The 27,001-nt window shown below is 37.0% G+C and overlaps 2 protein-coding genes and 1 non-coding gene across 3 annotated transcripts in view; 1 reads left to right on the top strand and 2 right to left on the bottom strand.

The window, feature by feature from the left end:
• Nucleotides 1–318: 318 nt before the first annotated feature.
• Nucleotides 319–24,826, bottom strand: LOC124794683 (ubiquitin carboxyl-terminal hydrolase isozyme L3). Its single transcript, XM_047258227.1, has 8 exons — nt 24,653–24,826; nt 24,566–24,577; nt 22,434–22,562; nt 18,261–18,406; nt 18,044–18,185; nt 12,035–12,110; nt 1,116–1,174; nt 319–1,005 (listed from the first exon to the last, which is right to left on the bottom strand). Exons 1-8 carry the CDS (start codon nt 24,683–24,685, stop codon nt 919–921), a joined length of 684 nt encoding a protein of 227 aa, XP_047114183.1. The 5' UTR covers nt 24,686–24,826; the 3' UTR covers nt 319–918.
• Nucleotides 8,939–9,012, bottom strand: Trnat-ugu. The gene has a single exon. It is a non-coding gene; the product is annotated as a tRNA-Thr (tRNA).
• A 439-nt stretch (nt 24,827–25,265) lies between the features above and the next one.
• LOC124794682 (inositol polyphosphate-4-phosphatase type I A-like) overlaps nt 25,266–27,001 on the top strand; it is a 272,042-nt gene continuing 270,306 nt past the window's right edge. Inside the window, 2 exon segments of the mRNA XM_047258226.1 lie at nt 25,266–25,492; nt 25,590–25,723. Coding sequence (XP_047114182.1) covers nt 25,606–25,723 — 118 coding nt within the window. The 5' untranslated portion in view covers nt 25,266–25,492; nt 25,590–25,605.

The raw sequence follows: 27,001 nt of genomic DNA, 5'->3' as shown, positions 1-27,001 counted from the left end.
AAGCCAAAACAAGGTAGAAGAAAGGTGCAAGGTGCACTGAAATACCATTTAACTGGGACACTGACAAAAACTTCTTTCAAACACAGATTCATAAGAAGCTATTACAATGTGCAATGGCTCCAGGTAATTTTGCATTTACATGGCAAATCGACTAACTCAGACGGAGGCTGGACTTATTTGCTCTGCTCCTTTCTCTTCTCTCACACACACACACACACACCCACACACACACACACACACACACACACACCTATTGATAACAAATCTCTTGCAATGAGTCCCACTTTTTAATGTTAACAATGAATTATAACACAAACAATCTTTCGAAAATATTTATTGGATCAGCAGACTATTGGTCCATTAACAACTGACTGAAAAGGGGAAAATACTAATTTCAATTAATGCTTTAGGCACAATTTCTTCACTGCTCTGCATACAATGCAATATAGTATAAGAGTATCATTAAAATACTTATTGTAATCAAAATATTTTTCGTGTCCAAACAAAGCTAAACTAGTTAACTACGAAAAATCAGTCAAGCCAACAAGTTCCAGAGAATATATATATGATATGTTATGAAATACTATAATTTTAATAAAGTAGCAATTAAGTAGTTATTGTTGGCTGTAGATCATTATGTTTCACATCACATTTATTGTTTCAAAATCTTTGGTGTAACATTTTATAATAATCTGAGCACAACTAGCATGAAGCATTTTTAAGCTAGTCAACAAAGTTGAAAACCTATACACTTTCCGTTTATTTGGAACTGCCCTAAACACAGCAGCAAATAAAATTAACTTCGAAAGACAAATATTGAGACAGATACTTGCACAAAAATAAAAATAGAACACTGAAGACAAAAATGATCACATCACTGCACTATTAGTGCAAGTGTTGGAGAAGCCTGCAAAACACTTATTCTGCAGCAGTAAGTGCCACTACTGTGAAATGGAGCTCATCAGGATCTCTTGCCATGTATTGCTGGCACACTTTGGCAGCATCCTGTGGAAAAAAATATTAGCATGTTAAAATAGTTATTTTAAGCTGCAGCAATCAACACCTCTTCTGCAGAAAATAAACTGTACTAATTAAATAAAAAGCCAAATACAAACCTCCAAGAATGAGTCCTCAGTTGTTGGTCCATGGTTTATTGGAAATGACTTCCTTCCATCTGAAACCCAAAAAAATCAATCATTAACAGCAGGAGTTAAAAGCAATGCATAGAATTCTTATCGTCTGAACTCATGCACACCTGTTTCCAACCTAAACGACTGTTTTAGATTTATTATGTTTGTATGTCAGGACAGTAACATGTACTTATTATTAAGAGCATGTAAGAAGCCAATATTTACAGAAAATCACAAAACTCAGTACAACACCGTACGTAACTGCCAACTCACTTTTGATGAACAGAGTAACTAAGACATACCGAAGGGATTAACCAAAAGCCTCTGAATATGGAGACAATAACACCAGTGAACTTCACTGTCTTGTTCTTTGGATGTCAAATAATGGTAACTGTGAGACAACACTGAATATAAGATTCACCTCCTTGAAGAGGCTCCAACAGACATTTGTATTTCTAACATTCTGACTAATCAAATTTATGAACTATTTTACTGACATGGAGTAACTTGAGATTTGAGGAAAAATATTAACACTATCATGAAGAACTGTAGTGTCTTCTTACATTATGTGACACTGATTTGCAAGCAGTTTTTCTCTTCATCAAAAGCAGTCTCAAAGCTATCAGTGTTCTGCATCTTAACATAAGCCCCACTCTCTCCATTACTGTCACACAACAGCTCCTACTTTTTCTGAATTTCATACCACATGCTGTTTGGAAAATCTTATTTACCTCCAGTGGCTTCACTCTAATAATTTGAGTAATAATGAAACCTTCAAGTGTCTCACATACTGAACCGAATTTCTGTTCCAATTCATGAAATCTCCCCAAAAATCTGGTCCCCTGACAGTTTTACATGTAGAACTGGAGAGCTGTAATTTATTTTGCATCTGACACTACCTAAAAACATTCACATCTGTGACAATTTTCTTCCCACACAGCATAGTTGTTTGTGGCTTCTGAATCATCAATAACCACTAACTTAAAACTAGTTTTTGCATTGGCAATTTAGGACCATTTTTGCAAACCTGTCTTTAAAAACATGAATTAATTTACAGGAATTTTTAAATGAATGACTAGCAAATTTCACAGTTTTGGACGTTTCACTATAGTCTTTGCATATACATAAAATTTGGTAATTTATAAACTGTTGGGAGTAAAAACACCTTTTCTTTTTCAGAACTCACTTTATGCTAAACCCAAATCACTGATAATTGAATATTTAATGCCTTTTTACATAAAAGTTTTAAAATATTGTTTCTCTCTTCTACACGACTTCAGGCAACTCTTCAACCTCACAATCTTCGTACTCCATCACTTTTCAGAGAGTATATTGTTACATAAACTTGCAGCATCATTTGGAATGGTAAAGTGCATTGGTTTCATTACAGCCTCTTCTGCACTCTCATTGTTTTTACTGTGAATAACAGCAGCATGTTTCATGGCTTTGAAAGAAGTAATGTTCTTCAAAACATCACAACATACTTCTCATTCAGAAAACTGCCCTTTTTAACAGCATATTTACTCTTATTATTTTGAAGGCAATGCTGACTTAAACGAATTTCTAAAGAAATCTAGAAGTCCTACGAAAACATCTCCCCACACCAGCACCTTTCTAAACTTCGATAAAATATTTGTGTGTTCACAATGTAATATCTCTTCTGTCTTCTGATATTCCTTAACTAATGAATGCAACATTCAGTGGCACAAAACTATGTCCAAAAATGGGAAAATTATGGGTAGGTTCAGAGAATAGTAATGCCTTCCATAAAATGTGTCAGTATACAGGTCATATAGAATTCTTATTCAGCATCAGTCTGGAAAAGGCTCAATTTTCAATCTTCTCTTACCAACATATCTAGTCTCCTCTACAAAATGTGGAGGAAGTGTGATTTCATTTGCACCTCTTACAGATTCTCTTGCACACCAAATATAATGAAATAAATCATCAGTATCATTTTGGGTCATGTTATTACTGTAAGGTTATACAACCATAGATGTCATGTGAAAAACACTTCTCCAATAGAGAGCTTTAACGGATTGATTTTGTGGCGTGTATGAGGCAACTTTTACAGTGTCTTCAAGAATAAGTTTTATAATGGTGCAACCTTTATTTTCAGTTCAAGCTCCTGCACATTGGGCAGGTGTCACTGTGAGGGTTAATAAAGGCGAGATCAAATATCTTATAAAACACTGTCAAATTTTGAAACAACAGCTTTCACCGATTGCTTGCCTTTGTTCTTTTCAAAAATTTTCCCACATTAAATGTAAATATAATGTGTTCCGTAATTTAAATTCTATTGTTGACTAGGACAAATGTAAATTCTGTAATAATGACACACATTTGGAAAAAGAATCACTAGGATTCCTAAAGTATTTACTGGGCTCTATTTGAAAACATGTTATCAAATTAATTCCAAAGTAATTATCAGTTTTGTCAGAAGTATTGTTTGTGTAACTATATCTGTTAATTTCATCATTTAAACAAAAAATTCGGCTTAACCTTCCTAGTAGAAGAAAATGTTAAAAAGAACGAATTTTTTATGCATTAAGTTAATTTAACGAGTTGTGTTTTAGTTGTAATTTCTGTAATTAAACATCACACAATGTGTAGTTTCAGTACCTGTTATTGTGATATATAAAGGCCTGGATTTTGGTCCCGAGACAGTCCATGGCTGAGTTGGAGACAAGGAACCAGTTTTTGTTAGAACAACAACAATGCATCAACTTAACCGTGAAATAAGTAACACAAATAGGCCGTGTGTTAAAACAATGAATGTCTGTTCAATGCGCAATGTATTATTCTGCAAGAACTGTGTGGTTAGGTTTTTACTGCTCACAGATGTTCGACAGTGAACTATTGTAGCAGTATGCTGATGTTTACCTGCAAATTATTAATGAGACTTATTGTTGATGTTTACCTGCAAACTATTAATGAGACTTATCAGAAGTTAACCAATAATGAATTAGCCTTATAACTGTGTATTATTGAGGGGGGTTGTGAAAGTAAAGAACTATGAAATGCAAATGTCAGCTACATCATTTAACGTAGTCAGTGTTTAACTTCCCCCTATTTTCAGCCAGTATAACAATGCAGTATCTCAGCCCCAAGGACCATCAGCAAAGAAATAAAGCAGGCAAATGTCGCAAGCTCTACTGGCTTTCATGAGCACTTCAAACTCTGGCACTTTGTTGTGAATTCTTCGGTAGTTTACGATTAGTACTTTAATACTCTCGGAGGCGCTCTTTTGATCTTACACTGACAGTCCCAGGTTTCTTTTACAGCTATGATTATCTGGACTGGATAGACATTAGGCTAATCTAAAAAAAAAAACTTGTGTGCTCCCCACACAGTCAGCTACCTGCGTAGCAGCCTCTGAAGTGTAGTGCACACCTGATCCATTTAGGGGGACCACACAGTTCTTAACCCTATGGCCTAAGTCCAGGAAGTCGCAGCCTGGCTTATCACAGAACTTTCGAAGTCTGATTCAGTCCCTTCACTTGACTGAGCCAAACTGCCATGATCAGTTGCAAATTGTGAGCTTCACTGAAACTCCATGCGCAGGGCTGGTCTTCTCAATCTTCTCTGGCAATTGCTGGAAAGACCCAAGAATGATCACTGAGCCCAGACAGACATTTGTTCCAAAGTAGGCCACAACAATCTGCAGTTGGTTGCAACCTCCCCTCAATAGCTGCTGGAATAGCCTCTAACATGCTGAATGAAGCCCTGAGGCATACACACTGAGTACAGCTGGTGTCCTTTCCCATCCCTTGCTGCCATTTCCTTGAGGGGAATCTTATGGTACGTATGGTTCTTAGCAAAGACTCAGCATGTTTCCTGAAGGAGGGGAATGATTTATCAAGTTAAATGGAGGAAGACTTGTGTGGGACAGACTTTCAGTCCACATTATACTGAAAGAAAGGGGAAAAAATGTGTGTGCATTAGCAGACAACACATGTCCACTGCCATTTGCTTATCTGTAAAGATCTTTTACATTAGAGGGAACTGAAGAGAACACGAGAGCAGATTTGGTTCTCAGACTGGCACAGCCGACAATGGCTACTGGGCCATGCAAACAGTGAGCTTGCTTAATGCTGCGTGCAACACACAACTGGCACTGCCAAGAGTATCCTACGACTTCCACATCGCTGGCAATGGGTGAATGCTGGTGAATACTTTGAAGGTCAGTAAAACTGACACACATATCTATTTTGTACGAGCTTAAATAGTTGCCACTATTAAACTTCCAACCCTCGTATAAATGTTGATTCAGTGAAGTAATTTAGTAGGATTTTTCATTATGAAATTTCTTTTTACAATGAAACTGGGGAAAGTCAAGTCTTAAGGTGAAGGTACATTGCAGAAAAATTTTAATAATTTTTGGCAAATGAATGTGTTTTGTTGAAAAGAATTAAAAAATTAAGAAAACATTTTTGTAAATAATTTTGATGTATTGCCATCAAGCTAAGCTGTAAAAATTCAATGTACTATTGCAACAGAGTTAAATGTTTAAATTTTCATTTTGCAATAGGCATTTTGTAATTCAAAACTTTGGAAAATGTCTGAAGGTAATTTTTTTCATCTGTTTATTGGCAATTACGTTGTGGTAACAATTTGGCCACTATACGAACTTCAAATGCGCTTTAAAGTAGTTCTTTGTTAATACAGGGTGTGTAACATAGCAAATTATTATGACTTTCATCTTGCATTGAGAGCATAGCCTGCCATGGAGCTGGGATGAGAGCAGATCTGGTTCTCAGACTGGCGCAGATGACTGGCTATTGGGCCATGCGAGCAGTGCGCTTGCTTACTGCTACTTGCATTACATTACACATACACTGTAAATCTGAAGCATCACTAATAAATATAAATTTATCTTTTTCATACTTTGTATAAGAAGTTCTAAGGATAACAACCATATTGCTCAAATTTCAAATCAATAACTTCAATACTTTTGGAGATATAAATTTTTATGTAAAACACACACCAACCATACTGGAATTGTTAAATTGAGTTAAGGATGTAATGTATTCATTTACAATATCAACTGAAACTGCAGCCAAGAGGATAGGTTCATACAATCTAATTTCCTGGAATTTTCTTTAGTTTCATTGTCAACAATTTTCTGACAAAGTACTTTGGAAAATAATTATTTCATCGCGTTTTTGGAGGGGCGGGGGGGGGGGGGGGGGGGGCGAGAGAGAGAGAGAGAGAGAGAGAGAGAGAGAGAGAGAGAGAGAGAGAGAGAGAGAGAGAGAGAGAGAGAGAGAGAGAGAGAGAGAGAGAGAGAGAGAGACAGGAATTGTCTTCTGGTACACACCTAAGCCCAGATGCTAAAATTTGTACCTAAATGAAGAAACTTGTGTACCTGATCGGTTCTTGCGTTGGTGGAGAATGACTACAGCACTGCGCATTTTGTGAAATTTTGAGTGTTGCGAGAGGTTTACTTAAGGAGATATTTGCGTGTGAGCACTTCATGTTGTCCATGAACTCTGTGCGCGGCGTGTTTCATGCAGATAAGGCATTATGGCAAGCACATCTTTACAAGAGTCTACTGAACTACTAAGTGTTAACTTATGGGTAGTCTTGGGTCAGTAACTAATAACTGTTTGTTGTTGTGGTCTTCAGTCCCGAGACTGGTTTGATGCAGCTCTCCATGCTACACTATCCTGTACAGGCTGCTTCATCTCCCAGTACTTACTGCAACCTACATCCTTCTGAATGTTTAGTGTATCCATCTCTTGGTCTCCCTCTACGATTTTTACCCTCCACACTGCCCTCCAATGCTAAATTTATGATCTCTTGATGCCTGAGAACATGTCCTACCAACCGGTCCCCCTCCTTGTCAAGTTTTGCCACAAACTCCTCCCCAATTTTATTCAATACCTCCTCATTAGTTATGTGATCTACCCATCTAATCTTCAGCATTCTTCTGTAGCACCACATTTTGAAAGCTTCTATTCTCTTCTTGTCCAAACTATTTATCGTCCATGTTTCACTTCCATACATGGCTACACTCCATACAAATACTTTCAGAAACAACTTCCTGACACTTAAATCCATACTCTATGTTAAATTTTTCTTCAGAAACACTTTCCTTGCCATTGCCAGTCTACATTTTATATTCTCTCTACTTCGACCATCGTCAGTTATTTTGCTCCCCAAATAGCAAAACTCCTTTACTACTTTAAGTGTCATTTCCTAATCTAATTCCCTCAGCATCACCCGACTTAATTCGACTACATTCCATTACCATTGTTTTGCTTTTGTTGATGTTCATCTTATATTCTCCTTTCAAGACACTGTCCATTCCGTTCAATTGCTCTTCGAAGTCCTTCGCTGTCTGACAGAATTACAATGTCATCGGCGAACCTCAGTTTTTATTTTTTTCACCATGGATTTTAAAACCTACTCCGAATTTTTCTTTTGTTTCCTCTACTGCTTGCTCAATATACAGATTGAAGAACATTGGGGAGATGCTACAACCCTGTCCCACTCCCTTCCCAACCATTGCTTCCCTTGCATGTCCCTCGACTCTTATAATTGCAATCTGGTTTCTGTACAAATTGTAAATAGGCTTTTGCTCCCCGTATTTTACCCCTACCACCTTTAGAATTTGTAAGCGTATTCCGGTCAACATTGTCAAAAGCTTTAAGTATACAAATGCTAGAAATATAGGTTTGTCTTTCCTTAGTCTTACTTCTAAGATAAGTCTTAGTCAGTATTGCCTCACGTGTTCGAATATTCCTACAGAAACCAAACTGACCTTCCCCAAGGTCAGCTCCTACCAGTTTTTCCATTCGTCTGTAAAGAATTCGTGTTAGTATTTTGCAGCCGTGACTTATTAAGATGATAGTTTGGTAATTTTCACATCTGTCAACACCTGCTTTCTTTGGGATTGGAATTATCATCTTCTTCTTTAAGTCTGAGGGTATTTCGCCTGTCTCATACATCTAGCTCACCAGATGGTAGAGTTTTGTCAGGACTGGGTCTCATAAGGCCATCAGTAGTTCTAATGGAATGTTATCTACTCGCGGGGCCTTGTTTCGACTCAGGTCTTTCAGTGCTCTGTCAATCTCTTCACGCAGTATCATATCTCCCATTTCATCTTCATCTACATCCTCTTCCATTTCCATAATATTGTCCTCAAGTACATCGCCCTTGTATACACCCTCTATATACTCCTTTCACCTTTCTGCCTTCCCTTCTTTGCTTAGAACTGGGTTGCTATCTGAGCTCTTGATTTTCATACAAGTGGTTCTCTTCTCTCCAAAGGTCTCTAATTTTCCTGTAGGCAGTATCTATCTTACCCCTAGTCAGACAAGCCTCTACATCCTTACATTTGTCCTCTAGCCATCCCTGCTTAGCCATTTTGCACTTCCTGTCGATCTCCTTTTTGAGACGTCTATTCCTTTTTGCCTGCTTCATTTACTGCATTTTTATATTTTCTCCTTTCATCAATTAAATTCAATATTTCTTCAGTTACCCAAAGATTTCTACTAGCCCTCGTCTTTACATCTACTTGATACTCTGCAGCCTTCACTACTTCATTCCTCAGAGCTACCTATTCTTCTTCTACTGTATTTCTTTCCCCCATTCGTGACGTTCTCCCTGAAACTCTGTACAACCTCTGGTTTAGGCAGTTTATCCAGGTCCCATCTCCATAAATACGAAGACAGTAACTTGTTCTTAAAAGAACAATTACTGTTGATGACTGTGCAGCTTTTTCCTGGAATAAATGATAACTGACAACCTCAGCTACCGATAGGTGTTGTTGTTATACCTCGATGTGGACAGCTGAAAATGTGTGCCCTGACCGGGACTCGAACCCGGGATCTCCTGCTTACATGGCAGACGCTCTATCCATCTGAGCCACCAAGGACACAGATGAATAGGGCGACTGCAGGGACTTATCCCTTGCACGTTTCCCGTGAGACACATTCCCAACTGTCCACAATTCTACATATGTATTGTACCTTATAGACATTTGCCCACGAGTTTTAATCTACAGTTCATAATCAATAGATTGTGGTCAGAGTCAACATCTGCCCCTGGAAGTGTCTTACAACTTAATACCTGGTTCCTAAATCTGTGTCTTACCACTATACAGGTGATACCTTATAGTATCTCCAGGATTCTTCCATGTGTACAACCTTCTTTTATAATTCTTTAACCAAGTGTTAGCAGTAAGTTAGTAACTGTTTAGGATGTTTAAAATACTGGGTCGGATTAAATATTTTCTGGCTCTTTTTGTGTGTGAACTTGTTACAGAGAGTCAGTAATAAAAGTTGGGATATTAAAACACAGACTTGATAGCCATTTTCCTTGTTCTAGAGACAAACCAACTGAAAGGAAATTTTTCACGTTTTCAAGAAGTCTTACAATAATCCTGCACACAATAGCTTAACTAACTTTCAGCTACTGCCCATGGAATGGGGTTATGTGACCTTTTCATGGTGGATATTTAGTTGAATTTTCTTCAAAGCTGCTTTTGGTGGCTGAACTAGTATCTGCCATCACAGAGTAAAAGGGGGGGGGGGGGGGGGGGGCAGAGGGCGGCATACAACCTGAGGCCTATCCCAGTACATGGGCAAACTACTTGAAGGATAGTGCGAGTCCAACTCATCCCACTGTGATAGGCTACTTTAAGAAATCTATATACTCCGTATCAACAAAAATAATTTTTGAAAATATTATTGGACAGATACAAAATTTACTTATCAAGCAACAGTATGAGGAGAAAAACCCATATGAAAGCTATGGAGATGTGCAAACTTTCAGAGCCAGTGTGTCCTGGGAGATGGTTGAAGGGAAAGAAAGTGGGATGAAGGGGAAGAGCTGGCGAGATTTAAGAAATGAGAAGTTACAGGAAAGTCACTCAAAACTTAGTGTCACTGGAGACATTCCTCGTCACCCCTTTTGGAGTGTCTCCCCTGACCCAGGGTATTGAGTGACTTTTCTCCAACTCCTCCCACTTTCTAAATGCAACCAATAATTTTCCTTCATTCCTATTCCTCTCTCTTCAACCCTTCAGCCACAATGAATGAATGGCTCAAACCTTTCACATTTCTGTAACTTGTGTGCATTTTCTCCTGCTGCCCCTTGGCTAGTGGATTTTTTTTATCTATATGCTATGTTGTTTTTATGAGGGCAGACAGTGCCATCTCAGGTAAACCATTTTATCATAAAAATCTAATGTAACAGAACCACATCAGCCATTTAATTACAGCTATCATGAAAATAAATTATGATAATGATCAGGCTAACATTTTCAATTTTAAACAGCAAATTAGGTACATGTATACTTTACTTTCAGGGGAATTTACAGTGCTTTCCATTTTTAATAAACTAATAACTTTAATAAGATTGTGCTTGCCCATCCTGTCCCCACATGACAATCATTTAATTTGTTTTTCTCACATCCTCAGGAGGACCTTTGAGTACAACAATTTACCAATCTTGTTTCTTTTCCTTTGGCATCTACACTGTTTATGTGAGTTCCGTACCAGGTATGATACTAGAATTATTCTGTCAGCAGTATACTCTTCAGACCACTCCATTACTCAGCCAACTTGACAGTGACAATGACAGACAAGACAGTACATGAAAGCTTTCTGTATTGCAAGTGCCAAAGCAGGGAGGATGCATACTTCCTTTGATGGTTCACAAATTTGACGACCAGCTGAACATGAGTGAACAAAAGCGAACATGAACTGAATGCTACCAAATACCATTTGCTCACCCACACCTAGTGTGTATACCAGAGAGTTCTGTTTTACAGTCACCTGTGTTCACTATGGTTTGAAGGAGGCTTAACAGAATTGAGAATGTCATTAGCTTTTGAGCTGTAACACTGGGTTTGTACACATGCATTGAAGTGTACCATATACCAGAAGACTCAACTGACTTCTGTCTTACAGTGACTGGAGTGAGTAAGCATTAATAAAATGGCCCCTTATTAATGAATAATTTATGTTTGATGAAGAGGATATAACTCATACATAATTCAAAGTTCCTATTTTGCAAATGGCTTGCAATAAGCATTTGAAAAAGGAAGGCAGGGTGAAAAAAGGGAGGAGAGGAGGAGGACGAGGAGGTGGTGGTGGTAGCTTTAAATGGTTGACAGTATGTGCATGTATGTTTAGTTCTCTTTCGAAAGAACTTTCAGATTATCTAGGCCCCAATCAGCTTTAATAGCAAGAAGTGCATAGAAATTCATAAATTTATGTCACCTGAACCAACAAAATACATAAAAATGTTTTTATGTTTAGTGTACACCTTGTGGACATTATATAGAATGCATTGTTTTGCACTTTTGAAGTACATTCTAGAAAATTACAGCCAATAGAATTAGTTCACTGAGATCACTTAAAGTAGGCTCGAATTCTGGACATACCAATGATAATATTAACACTAAAATTTGTGTCAAACTGAAATTTCTCCTACTCACATATGATGTTGCTTTATCAGGCTACAGAAAAGACAAATTGTGTGTGTGTGTGTGTGTGTGTGTGTGTGTGTGTGTGTGTGTGTGTGTGTGTGTGTGTGTGTGTGTGTGTGTGGGAGGGGGGGGGGGACGACACCTAAATAAATTCTCACTCACTAAGGCATGAACTATTTCTGTGGTCCGCAGCATGAAAATGTGAACAACAGTTATGAAGTCAAAGTTTTTTTGTAAAACTAACAAGTACAGTTAATCTCTTCCAAACTGGAAGATTTGTTTCATTTCATAAATTGTGTGAAAATGCAATTTGTTTCAAAGATCAAAAACATCTCTGAAAAAATACAGTGCTCTTGTTAATACACTGATCCAATATGACAACTTTCAGTAGTTGAATACAACAGCAAAGGTAACTATTTGTAACCGACATGGAGGCAACTTCTGAACAAAACTACTACATTACCTAATTCATAGAGACTCCCATCCTTGTGGATAAATGCCACGAAGTGGTAATTCACAGGTGTGCTGGAGTCTGGGGCCTGTGAATAATAAAAACTTCAATATTTCTGTTTCAAATATAAGACATGGAAACAAAAACTAAAGAAAAATAATACCATGACTAGGTCAAGTTTTATTTCAATGTAACATGTGTGCTCTATGACAGTATTCTTGCCATTTAACTTAAAAACATTCAAGTATACTTGTATCTAAAGTCACTTGCAGTTTTCAACACTTACACGAACTAGTCACAGTTTTAAAATTTTTACACTTACAAATGGCTTTCAATTATTGCAGCCAGCCAATTACTGTATACAGTTTGATCATCTAATCATGTGCACAAATAATGAACAAAGTTTTTAAATAAAAAATGATAAAGTAAAATTATGCAAGTATGAAGTAATATTTTGCAGCACCAATAAAAATTCCCTTAGTTTCAAATGAGATCTATAACTAGGCAAAACATTTGAATAAGTATCTATTATATTTGGCACCAAACAGGTCAATAACCTAAGTGAATTTGTATTCATTTACTAATGATCCAGGGAATACTACACTAGACTATCATGTTCCATGAAGAACACACTTCCAATAAGAATCTAAGTGGTGATCATTTCACGATACCTTAAACAACCTTATCTATATACTATATATCCAGATCCCACTCCAGCTACTGCTGGGTCTGGGTGCTGACGAGTCTTCTCCATTTGGCTTGGTCCTCCCACCACTTCCTCCACTTGCTGCCAGGTCACACCTCCTTTCCACAAATATTGTCACTTTTTCCACCATGTTCTTGGGCTCCCTGTAGGTCTCTTTCCACCTATCTTTAGTTCCTCCAAAATTTTGGGGAGTCTCTGCCCATGCCACCTTAATCTCTTTTGATTATTTCTCTCATACTTTCTTGTTTAAGGTCCTTTCTAATATCTACAATCCTTACTCTGTCCACTATTGTTTTTCCCATACCTTTTTTTGCTCTGAGAAAATTCATTTCCCCTGACTGCAGTCTGCTCCAGTCCCTTTCTGTCACTGTTTCTCCTCCATAGATGACAATAGGAAAGCAGTAACTTATGTATAAGGAGTTGCTTTTTCTGAAACCACCTTATTCCAAATCAGGTGTTTTATTGTTTGGTAGAAATTGCTTCCCTTCTGTAACCTATTAATTTCATTGGTTATTCTTCCATCACTAGATATTTCACTCCCTACGTAAGTGAAACTGTCTATTGAGGGGCTCTCCATTCAAAGTAATATTCCCATTGATCCTTTTGTCTCTTCCAAATACCATTACTTCACTCTTATCTTTATTTTTAATCCATATCATCTATCTACTAAATTCTGCAAATTGTTTCTGAAGTCCATACTACACAGTCTCCCTTTGTCAATATGAGCAAGGATGGCACAATGTTCTATGCAATATGAAACCTTACAACTGTTGACAACTCTCACAAAAACACAGGCTTTTACAGAATCCTTAACTCAAGAAAACCTTGCTACCAGCACTATGAAAAGCAGATAAGTGAACAGCTGACTTAATTTGTCAAATTGAAACAGGTGACAACTCAAAGTTTTTTATGAACTGAGTAACAGTGACAAGCTGCTGTTTTTAGTTTCAGAAAGAATCTATTGTATATTCACATCCCACTGTCTCCAGCTTTGACATGGAAGTCCTGTGCAGACCACTCCGATTGGCATTTTTTTTATTTTATTTTCTGTAATTTATCTGTGATAGTGAAGACTAGACTTACAACAAAGACAGCAGCACACAGTTCCTGAACAAAAGCTCTTATCTGACCCTACAAATTTCATCTAGTTCTAAAATTTTGTTATCTAATCATGTAAGAAGGATAAGATTCTGTCCACAAGTTCATTGCAGTTTGCTGTATTCAGTCAGACTAGTTTGATGCTGCTCTCCACACTTGCCTATGTTGAGCATGTTTCTTCATCTCTGCACAACTGTTACCATGTACATCTCAAGCCTTTGTGTTCTACAGATTTACACCCACGTTTTCCTCAATTACCAAACTGACAATGTCTTAATGCCAACTAGTTATGCCATACATTCTTTTTTCTCCACTACAGAGTACCTCTTATTAATAATCAGACCTACCCACCCAAACTTCAACAATCTCCCAAAACACCAAGACAAAAGCTTCTGTTCTCTCCTTCCTTAAGGACAGATGAAGAGCAAAATAAAGTTTCTTATTGTGTAATTTATTAGATTGATTCTTTATGAATAACACTGCAAAGTCTCTTAATCAACTTTTGGCTAGAAATATTTTTTAAAATTTAGTTTGGGTGTCTGCACATGCCATACCCCCTCTTTCTACGCTGTGACCCACCTCTATGCTAGAAGTTTTTGTGCATTAATTTTTCATTCACACAACCTAAATACACTGCAGTCAAGTCTAGAAGTTTGTGAGAAAGGTTATCTTTTTTCCTTTGTTTACATTTTTTAATAGTACAGGCTACAAACTTATTTCAGTTTTTAGTTTTGCATGTATCAAGCTGCTTTGCTCGAAACAGGTCATAGTAGAGGACACATATTCAAAACGTGAGGAAATGTTGTCTTTCTGAAAGGTACAGGAAATTTAAACAACTTTGTCAGAGAAGCAGCTTGTTAAGTGTGAAGGTCAAATTTTCAACAAAGTCACAGAGTTCACCAAAGAAGAAAATTAGTGAAGGAAATAATGCTATGTACAGTGCCAAAGATGAGTTTTCCTGTGGATTTAGGTTAACTGATTAGAAACATTTGTACACTATTAATGTCATGTGCATGTGCTGATTTTAGGTCAAAGGGGCTTAGACTGCATGAAGACAGACATCTGGTCCCTTGGGCTTTGTGAAAACTCTAGACAGAATCAGATGAAGAGACCACTAGCCAGGTCTCTACCAAGCCATTAAACACTATTTAAGCCACTTAATCCTTAAATGACTGGAGATACTAGGCTTCCATCCAGGTGCACTCACACTGAAGATACTAAGACACATTGAAACATGACTGGACAAAGCTCAGCTAACAGAAGAAAAAATGCAGAAGTTGTCTAGGCAAAGTAGACATGGGAGGAGATTACTACAGGAAGACACAGAAGAGGAAGATTATGGATGCGGACAGCATTAGTCAGTAAAGGTATAGCAGTACACTTAAAAATTGAAACAAGAACTGAATGCAAATTGCTGTAAACTGACTTTTGAGCTATTATGTAGCTTTTCTCAGGAACTATGAAAGCTAACACGCTAACATACCAAAATTTGGCATAGTTCTTAAGAATTATTGAATAAGCTTGTGCAGCACTTTTCCATTATCTTTTCTCTGAGAAAAATTCCCCTTTAAAAAATATGAGAAAAATAGAGCAGTCCCAGGTAAAACAAAACTGAAAAATTAATTTCCAAGCAACTATGACCTTAAAAATCTGTTCCACACATTTTATTAGCCTCCTACGCATATGTAAACTGTGAAATTCCAGTTTTATTGCTTGATTCGTTTCTATAAACAATGTAAACAATGGTAATTAAAAATTCAAAAATCATTAAATGTATGTTGACACACAGTAGCCAAGTTTTACTGTTTCAGCTGTAATATCAGAAAAACACGTTTAAGTACTAGAATGCATGTTGCCCTACATTTGTCCTTAAATGTTTATTATCTTTCATTTCCACACTCATTTACACTCAAATACTTTCTGGAAAGACTTTCTAAAATGTCTTGTCTGTGTTATTCCTTTTCATGACAGTTTCCAAACTATTTCTTCCACCTTTCAGCATTCCTCCTTTTCACAATACTGGATTGCTATTTGAGCTTTTTATATTAACATGGCTTGCTTCTCTATCCAAAAAGTTCCATCAATAATGGTTAGTAACCACAATGAGAAATGTGCTAATTCATGTGATTAATGTACAGTGCACAGTGCGCCAATGATAGTTCTTAAACAATGGAGAATGCGGGATGGAATGTAACAATATTTGTCATGCCTACCTGTGACTCAGCACCACTATATGGCAAGTGGCAACTATCCTTTTCATAATACAGTTCTTGATTAGAAATTGCTACCTGACAGTCACACAAGATCCTGCTTCAGAAATTTTAAGTCCATATTGAAATTTCTTTTTCAGTGATTCAGTTACTACCTCTTTCAAAGAGGTATTTTTTTTAAATAAAAATCTATCATGAACTGAGAAAAAGAACAAAAATGGTCGAGTGCCTCCGAAGCTTTGTCATTAATCACTTAATATTTGAGAGAATGACTTACACTCCCATTTAGGAAGATGAGACAGGTAGTGTATGTAGGCAGGAAGAAACCAGACAGATTAATACTACTTACATGAAGTAACAGTAAATTGGCAGGTGCATTTTGGTTCACCAACAGTTACAAGTTGATGAGACTGTTTTAGGGCACAAAACTTGAGAAAGTGTCATGTAAGTTGGTTCAGAATGCACAGAAAATTGTAACTGATAATTTTGTAAGACAACTAATGAACACACACAATAGTAAGTGCCAAAAAATTTGAACAGCAAGTGTATTAGCAGAGGCTGCTTTTATTAAGCGCAAAAGGTCTAATAGTTATGAGCCTGAACACACAATACATAAAGTACATGCATTTTCTAATGTGCTTTTGACTTCTGCAGATAAGTAAGACACAATCTACAGTTAAGTATGTCAACAGTTTAGTGAATTTTGGAAAGCCAGGTTGAAGTACATTCAAGTTTCCAAGTCAGATCAATGTCAGCACTGAGCCACAGTCAGATTCATTGAAAGGTACAACTTACGAATAAACTGCCAAAGAGTGATTAATATGTGGGCATACAAGTCAGAAAACTAACATTTCCATTACGCGTTAGGAAGGCCGACGTATTCTATGTCTGCACCTATTTGAGGGATCAAGCTTTGAAAACTGCCTCCTGAGCACTGGTAGCTCTGACATGTTTCTGTAGGTCTAGAACAAGGGAAATTTAGGACTGTCTTTCTCAGAGTCAGCTAAAGACCGATGGAAACCACATATCCCACTTCTTATACTGATGTTTTATGAATCTTTATCATTAACAATATTATGGAAAGGATTGACTGCTTCTCACCATAGAAAGATGATGTGTTGCAAACAGGCACAAAAAGACTACCATACATTTGACATTTTCCTGGCAGGAAATAATAGTGAGACTGGTTCTGGAACCAAGAACTTAAATTATTTTAACTGTTATTGCTCCCAGAAACACAGAAGAGTTGCCACAGAAATTTCATGGGGCCAAATGAGTGCAGATACTGGACTGTATTGTTAGCTGTCAAATCAAAGGAATATACTGATGTCTTAGTATTGTCTGATACTATTTCATCTTACCACAATTTTAATGGGTTTCACAAAAGCCCTGGACCACACATGAACCACTACATCAATGACATACTGCCACTTAGGCCAAGCATTCTCAGTTGCTGAGTGATTAAGTAAAGCAAGAATCCTCAAGATTTGACTATCTGCTCCTTGCTGTTTCCTCTCACTGACAACTCCAATTCCCAATTCTGATACATTCTGTTTATTACATGTTTTACCCTCTCTTACTACTAAACCCACACAAAATTTACAACTGCAGTAGGGTATGAAAGCAAACATTTTGTACTTATATGATGGTTTAATAGCAATGTAACATCCCCACCCCCCCGTGTTCTAGAGTTAAAAAAGATAAGCAGTACGTAAGTTTATTCAGAAAATACATGGAAAATTAATTAACAGCAAGTAATGAAGTAGAATTTAACTCCACAAATGAAGGAGTTGTTCAACATTTTGCTTTAAATTCTTTGTTTTGTTCTTTGCCAAAGAAATTTTTTCAATCCTTTGTTTATCAAGAAAGGATCTTCAAGCTTTGTGATTAGAAGTTACCATACAGCGTCAGTTGACATCAAATGGCAATTAATAAGTATTATCTACATATTTGTAAGCATTGACACATTTAACAGCTACACAAATTAATGTTGTCTACTTCCTCTACCTCAGTCTGGCCTTCTAAAGCAAGCTGCTTGTGTGTGTTAATTATTCCATCTGCCTTCTGCAAGAGTTCACCACGTTCATCAGGATTAAGGGCTTGAGCATCTTCCAAGAATTGTTTCAGATGGCCATCACCCAACTGGATCCTGCAAGATAACATAGCATAAGTTTACACTGTCAGAAAATTTAGAGCTTCATGTATTACAAAAAATTTTACTTACTTATCAGTGTTGTTTGCAACACTGTGGATGAGAGCAATTGTACCACATGCATTTTCAACAACTTGTTTCAAATAAAATACATTTTCAGAAACAGTTTGTCCCTTCTCCTTAACTTCTTCCTCCTGCTGAGTTTTATGTTCTTCATACTAGAAACAAAAAGAATCTGATGAAACCACTTATATCTATTATACAAGGAAAAATCACATTTTACTCAAATGTAAAGTTTATTAACAATGTACACTTTATTAGAAGGAAGATCCATTGAAATGCCAATGACTTAATACTAAATCAGTACAGGAAGAATGAAGGAAGATGTGTATACACCACAGTTGTTCGATACACATTTGGGCCATTACAACCTAAAGTTGGATTAAACACCATTCTTAGCAAAAGATTAAAACACTAATCACATCACCACCTCACTATAGTGGAATACTTACTACAAAGAATATAACTTGTCAGTTAAAGTTATGAAGTCCATTCCGAACTACAGCTGAGAGTGCTTTGGCAGGTGAAGAATTATTGATAGACTTCATGTCAACAACAAATTTTCAAAATAAAAGCATACAGATGGTTAAGAACATTGTCCTGTCCGTGAGAAATTATTAGTTAATCCAGAAGACTCCACAATGTCCAATGGCAATATAAAAACACTGAAGCAAATCTAAATTGATATACTTTAGTTTTATTGTATTTTTAAAGAATCTAAAACCACTATAGTCTCCTAAAAACTTTCAATAATACCCATTCTAATTAAATAGGTATCACTCAGCAGAGGCATGACAGGAGAAAAATTGTGAAAGCTGTCAGTCCACCAATACGTGTGGAAATTTTTCAATTTGCAGACAATATTAATAGTAAAATCAAGGCCTTTTGCAGATAATTCAGTTCTCCATAATGAAGTACTATCTGAAAGAAGCTGCATAAATATTCAGTCAGATATTGGTAAAATTTCAACATGATGCAGAGACTGGTGAAATGTGAAAAAATAGTATCCTATGATTGAAACATCAATGAGTCACAGTTGGAATCAGTAAACTCATACAAATACCTTGGGGTAACACTTTGTAGGGATATGAAATGGAATTATGACATAGGCTCAGTCATGGGTAAAGCAGGTGTAGACATAACATTACTGGTAGAATACTGGGGACATGCCATCAGTTTACACAGGTCATTACTTCCAAATCACTTCTGCAACTATTTCTAGAATATTGCTCAAATTTGTGGGACCTGTACCAGATAGGACTAGCAGAAGATATTTAATGTATACAGAGAAGGGCAAGCACAAGTTTCTTTGGTTCATGGGAGACAGATGCTGAAGAAATTGAACTGGAAGACAGACTGATGTCAATTATCATAAGAAAGTAATTAAAGTGTCAATAATTCAATCACATAGGGATTGTGAGAATAAGATTTATTACACACACATGCATTCAAATATACATTAGCTAAGTGTGACTCTTCTACTGTTCTCAATTCTGAGAACTAAAGTCCAATGCCCAAGTCCCAGTCTGGCACAAAGTTTCATCTGCCAGGAAGTTTTTATCTTTATCTTCTTTAACAGTTTTACAACAACGTTTCATTTTCCATTCCTCTGACTCACTGTTAGGCTATTCGAAGCATTTAATTAGGCCTATTTCACAACTGTGTTAGCCACAGTATGTTTTTCAGTTGCTTCTTCACCCGCTGTGTATGTTTGAATTACGTCATATTTCTTATTGTTGGTCCCAGTCACTTCCTGTAATAGTACAGTCTCACACCTTCCCTGCTCAGTCACTAGGATCCGAAACAATTACAGGTTAATATTTTTGGTGCCATTATTTCTAAAGGTTTTTGAGAAAGTGTGATAATGACGTTTCATTACACATTTTGCTGTTAGGCCTGCAGTCTGGCTTCACAGAATGAGCATTAAACATGCAATTCTTGAGCATAAGTCACTGCCAGTGCTAAATCTTCAGTTTGTGGCAGCAGTTATCTTTTAATTTAACAAATGCACTTAATTTGTTGACAATACTCTTGTGCAAGTTGGAACTTTACAGAATTAGCGTAACAGCCGAAGATCAGTTAATTTCATACATGGAAAATACAAAACAAAGTTGTCCACAAGCAAAAAAGATCAGGGAACAAACTTACATCAATTGGAAAATGGCAGAACATGGGTGTTTTGGATCAGTTACTTATCTTAATACATATGCAAGATCTGTCACTAAGCAATCAAGGTGATCCAAAGTCACTGCAGAAGAAGTGAAATAATGTAGTGAGGACGACGACATTAGTTTGTGTATTACAGAAAACTCAGTGCCAGAACTGTAACCAACTACAGTGTGCATAGTTTCCGACACAAAGAACTAATAAATGACTTCTCACATTGAGCACACCAGTGAGATGACAATTTTAAAAATAAATTTTGACAGTGAGAGATGAAAGCTCTTTGAAATATCACATTCAGGGCCTTTTGTGAGAACTATGCACTGCTCTATTCACCATAAGAACAATACCTGGCACATGGCACTCAGAGGGTTTTTTACTCTACATACTCTCCCATTTTCTGCAGTATATTTCAGAATAACTACGAATAATATTACGTAAAAAAGAATAGTCAAGCCGTTCTGCAGTGTCAGTTCACAAACTTTATGTAAGTTCTTGTTCAAGCATATCTCAAATCTGACTGCTATACAGTAACTACCTCACAGGACTTCTTGTTAATATGGGTCCTCAACACAAACTTCCACATTCATTCAGCAAATACTAAGCACAAAAATCATTGTCACTTTAATAAAACCAGATAACCTAGGTGCGCACTACATACAGGTTTCACCAGGACTGGAAAATTAGATATAGCCTACTTGAAAAACCTGGGATTTTAAGAGCAAAGGCTAACCTGTGCCAAATTCCCTTTCAATCCATACACGAATTTCTTGCATTATTTTAGGGCCTTGCCCTGTATTTGTTCATGTTTCTGAAAATCTAATTTTTGTGACTACAGATTTTATCAGCAGTCTCCAGATCATATAGTGACTATTTTTAACACTAAGTAGCTTAGCTCCAATTGCCCTCCAGAGAACCTGACTAATTTCATTTGACCCTACCCATCTGCTTTAATACCATTTAAGTACCATCCATTACTTTTGGAGGGCTTATGATGGTATATCTCCTTTTCAATTTTGATGATAAACAGCTAAATTCTTAGTCAAATTTGAAATTCAGCAACTGGATAAACTCAAATTTTATTCTTTACTGTCCATCCGTCAACACCACAGTCCCTGTATCCATCACCTCTTCAGCTGTCAAACCACCCACTTCAAAGCTGCAACTATTCAGCCCATAGCACCCCAAGGGTTAAGAGTTATGGCTTTCAGGTAGATCTATCTCATTTTTGTTAGGTTATGGATTCCTTTTCATGTTTTATAAATGCAGGTAATACAAGGGAACTAAGTAGGAAACATACTTAAAAGGCATGAAGGAAGTATTTTATTGGTACAAGATGAGAACAGGTTAAGAGTGTCACAAAATGACAGCCCAGCATTATTGCCTTTGGAAGTTTAATTTTAATTTAATTGCTCCAGGCAAATGCCAGGGTGGTTCCTTTGAAATGAGCAGGGTCAGTTTCCTTCCCCATCCTATATTAAGTCAAGCTTCTGCTCTATCTAAAGACATTGTTGTCGATAAGACGTTAAAACTAATGCTTCCTTGCTTCTTTTCTTCCAGTTTCAATGGTGTCTCCTATTAAACTAAATGTTATACCCCAAGAAAGCTGGCTTTATTGTGGGTGGGGACGAAGGCCACTGACCCATAATCAACATTTGTTAACATTCAGTAGTAGATGTGGTTGAATAACCAGATTTACAACTTTGAAGAAGACAGGAAAATACTTAATCTTATGATCTGAAATGTAATTTTTGATAACTAATGCAAATTCACATTGATGTACTTTTTTGAGTAAAAAAAGTTCTTAAAAAGGTACCACTAAATCAAATTTTAATGTAGCAGTGAAACCCAAGGCCAACAGTAGTATTTATAATGGAGTAGCAATAATAGTTCTATAAAAACTTAGAAATATTTTGGAAACAATGTATTAATCAGGTAGCTGTACTTTAATCTATTTCAGCCTGATATGTTCATACCTAAACATAAGAAAAACCATTGAACAATTCAACTTATTCTAATTACCTTTGGTGATGTAGGAAACAGTAGAATAATTGCAAGAGCAGGGCGTGGCACAGAGGGTAGCAACTCTGGATCCAACCCAAGTACATCAACCATCTGCCATTTTGAAGGCATGCCCAGTTTCTGCAAATACTGAAACAAGAAGATGATTAATATCTAGTATTTCCAGATCCCCTCCCTATGAAAGAACTTTGGCCAAGCAAATTTGTCAGCTAACTTAGGTAAATAATTCAGCATTCTGGCCCCAAGATGCTGGAATTTGTAGTAGTATTTTGCAACCATGACTTAGTAAACTGATCATCCAGTAATATTGACACACCTGCTTACTTTGGAATGGGAATTATTACATTCTTCTCGAATGTCTGAGGGTATTTCACTTGTCTCTCATCTCACACCAGACTGAACAGTTGACAGGGCCATGTTTCTATTATATCTTTCAAGTGTTCAGTCAAATTCTTGACACAGTATCACATCTCCCATTTCATCTACATCCACCTCCATTTCCATAATATTGCCCCCAAGTGCATCTCCCTTGTATAGAAACTGTATTCCTTCCACATTTCTGCTTTCCCTTCTTGGCTTAGGTCTGGTTTTTCATCTGTGCACTTGTTATTCATACAGGTAGTTGTCCTTTCTCCAAGAGTAATTTTCTGTAGGTAGCATCTATCTTTCACATAGAATAATATGCTTTGAAGTCCTTACACTTGTCCCCTAGCCATTACTGCTTAACCATTGGGCACTTCTTATCAATCTTGTTTTAGAGATTTGTATTCCCTTTTGCCTGCTTCATTTGTTGCATTTTTATATTTCTGTCTTCCATCAATTAAATTCAGTATCTCCCATGGTATCTACTGACTTCTACCAGGCCTTGTCTTTTCAGTTTTATGTTGCCTTTGCTGTTTCTTCTCTCAAAAACAGATTTGTCTTCTGTATTCCTTTCCCCCGTTCTCACCAATTGTTCCCTGATGCTCCCACAAAAGCACACTGTAACCTCTGGTTCTATCAGTTTACCACAGTCCCATCTCAATTTCCTACCTTTTTGTGATTGCTTCAGTTTTAATCTACAGTCTATAACCAATAGACGTTTGGCAGGGTCGACATCTGACACAGCAAATGTCTTGTGCTCTGTGGAAAATTCTACAGGACAGCTTTCACTTTCATACCATTTCCCCATTCTATACTCACCTACAAGTTTTCCTTCTATTCCTACTGCCAAATTATGGTCACCCATCACAATTAATTTATTTTCTATCTGAACTACTCAAGCAGTTCTTATCTCTCCACATTATCTTAAACTACTGCTAATGTAGTGTGGGTTTTGTGCAGGAACAAAAAACACTCGCACCGCAAACAGTAGTTGAATTAAATGGAAACTAGAGTAGTGTCTTATGCATTGTCCATGTCGGGTCAACATGGAAGTGAACTGCAACGGAGCAGACTGATTGGTTACTGGTTTCAGATTGCGTCGCTGCAGCACATTAATTCTAAGTAAACCTTTAAGCAGACGTCAGAAATTCATTAAAAGGCATCGGCATGTATTACATAAACACAATACTGGAATGTAGTACCCTCTACAATCAAATGTGTTGCGCACTGGAGTTATTCCTTAAAGCAATTTGATTTATTACTATTCGAAAGCTAGCATTTCTGAAAAACACGAACATTTAGTGGGCGCCCGCATAATAGATTTGTGCGTTACAAATGTTTCACTAACTATACACCACCGCACACACATATTTGTTTCATTTCCAATTTCATACCATTCCCACAGAAAATTATTAGGCAGGGCAGAAAATAGGAGTTTAGATGTATGGTATTAATGATTTATTACACATTTATTACACAAACTTTCACTATACTTCACAAGCAATTAAGATGTGAAATACTTCTTCCTGTCACGCAACAGTAGGCCTAATCGATTTTCCTATTCAGAACATAGTTGTGAAAAACTAACATTTTCAGTAATCAAGTATTTGCTTCCCGGTATAACTTTTCGTGATACCACCATTTTTCGTAAATATCGGTACTGTTAAAGCAACTGGTTTCGAACTTAACCAAATCTACATGAACTTACCAAATCAGCAACCGTCGACATGCGCAATTTACTTACAAAAGTGCGGGGGTTGGAAACTCACCTTATTCATCACCTAGAACAAAAAAATTCTCCATAAGTGAAAAGTGTATGAAATAATTTGTTATCAGACAGATGCTGATATACTTACATCAGGATTTGATTCTAAGGGAACCCACGCCATTATTAATGACAGCTCACAACAAACGACACCAGCACACAGAACAAACGCTGCAACTTCTAGGGGAACCTGTTCAATACTGACTCCGAGCCGGTGACAAACAACTTACGAACAGCGTCCTCTCACTGCATTGGTGGCTTTCGTTGGGGTTGACGTCACACATTGTCATTGATCCAACGTCCAAAGAGGAGTCAATAGTACAAGGAGATTCACGAAATTTACGTAAAGTCAATTATGACGCATTATTTGTCAAAATTGGTCATCTGTTCTTTGATTCGAGATTAACTGAAGAGTAATTAATCACACTAAAATACAACGAAAAGTTACTATCAACAATATGTTGACCTTTGTTACCATAAAACTTAAGCCGTCAAGTATTTATGTCTGTGGAAATAGATCCGTCACACAGTTAACATACATGGAATTGCGAATTACTTTTGTAGTAGTAAATAGTTTAAAATTGTTGTAATCTCGACATGTACTTAAATCGCGACCAAATTTTCAATGCGGCCCTATCAACAGACATATTTCTTGGTCAATAACGCATGAAGCGTGTTTCAGACGCTCTACATAAAAAAAATAAAATGACGTAGTTGTTATGAAAAGGCTTACATAAATCTGACATCTAATTTTTAAATTTCGCGCTTCTTGCCCAGCTGACAGAGTGGTCTGTTTCAACTTATAATGGCGTATTAGCAGTAGTTATGTGCACGCGTTATTTGTGATAGATGTGTGATCACCAACCCACTATTGCAGTTTTTCTGATTTTTGACAGAAGATCCCATGACCCGCTCTCACCTTTCATTGAAGGTATCATAGGGCTGCTTAAAAAAATTGGTTTCCATTAATGTATTGGAATTGCGCTTGGTGGCACACAGTTCGGTGGACTGTTTTGTACATTTCTCAGGCTCACAGTCATCGCGATGCGTTTCAACAAACAGGAGCTGACAACATTAGCCACGCAGCCTTCACAGAAATTTGACAAAGAAGGTGTTTTGTTCCTGCGCGAAAGGCAGGAAGGTTTCTTTCGGCGTTCCGAAAGTAAGTTCAGTTTTCCTTGTAATTTTGATACATTAGAGGTTACTTCATTGTTACAGTATCAATTACTAGAGCTAGCCTTATAACGAAAATAGAGCTAAAATTTCGTACCGTGTTTTTAGCTCGTATTGTTTAATGTGTTAAGACATTGTTTCCTATCAGTTGGCCCATAATTGTAATCACAAGGTGAACTAATTGAAAAATAAATTCTTTCGTCTTAATGTTGTAAATATGAAAAAATAAACATATTTTCCATCTGTTAATGGCGTGTTTTCACTAGTAAAGAAATTGTTATCGTCCGTAGTGGGCACACAAAAACGTGTGTAAAAATGGAAAAAGGAAATATGCACATCACTTTGTCTGTTCGCTTCTGGATATACTAGTTATGTTGAGGTATCCGTCATTCAGTGAAGTGGAAAAAAGCACGTTATCTGTGACGTAAATCCGTATTGTTCTTGTCCTGCAGATTTTGCAATAGATTCATTGTCCGTTTGATTACACATAACGGGAATTTGTTTCACAGCACAGTTTTCAACATTAAAATCTGCAGTTTTACCCCTTTTAGTGGCAACATTGTACAGCGATGAATCTCATTAATTCTGATGGTACTGGACTCCAGTCAGGTGTTGAAGCATCACAGTGCTATTGGCAGAAAAACTGTGCAAGGATTAAAATTTATGAGACAATTACAGCTACAGTACCAGAGGCCAGGACAGGCTGGTGATAATTTCACTAAGAGGAAAGGTGTTGCATCTGAAAGGGAGTGATAGCATAGATATGGAGAAAAGTTATTGGAGAAGTATGTGGGGTTATATAACCCAACTGGACCATTGCCACCTACACCTCTGCTGCAGCACAGAATTTCCACTGGGAACAAGCCATGTGTGCACAAGAAACCATACATAGTGCCACATTATTTACAATGTGTGATGATCAACAACTTTGGGGTGGAACTATAGAAGAAAGTACTGTCCTGCTCAGCACTGGTAATAATTTTGCCAAAGAAGCCCTCAGATGGGAAAAGTGCTTGTAGGTTCTATTGTGATTAAAGATTTCTAAACCAATGAACAGTTTGACACCTACCTCATGCTCAGTATCACAGACACAGTAGACCTTTGGTTTGCATAGCGGGTGTCACCAATTGGAAATAGCAGTGGAAGATCAGCCTAAAACAGTGGTGTTGGTCCCACTTGGTCGCTTTTCAGTAATATTGGATACCTTTCAGTTTAAAAAATGCATTGGTAGCTTTCCAACATTTGTTAGACGCGATGCTGCAGTGCC

This window comes from Schistocerca piceifrons, chromosome 4, assembly GCF_021461385.2.
Source record: "Schistocerca piceifrons isolate TAMUIC-IGC-003096 chromosome 4, iqSchPice1.1, whole genome shotgun sequence".
Classification (NCBI taxonomy): domain Eukaryota; kingdom Metazoa; phylum Arthropoda; class Insecta; order Orthoptera; family Acrididae; genus Schistocerca; species Schistocerca piceifrons.
Note: the sequence above shows the minus strand (reverse complement) of the source record. Positions and strands in the feature narration are given on the sequence as shown.

Bases quoted from the DNA above. Each gene is read 5' to 3' on its own strand.
- LOC124794683 (XM_047258227.1), bottom strand. From the start codon at position 24,685: ATGGCGTGGGTTCCCTTAGAATCAAATCCTGAT. The intron at 1,175-12,034 runs GTAATGTAGTAG...TTTGGGTTTCAG, and splicing joins TGGGAGTCTCTATGAATTAG to ATGGAAGGAAGTCATTTCCA. The intron at 1,006-1,115 runs GTTTGTATTTGG...TTTTTTCCACAG, and splicing joins CTGAGGACTCATTCTTGGAG to GATGCTGCCAAAGTGTGCCA.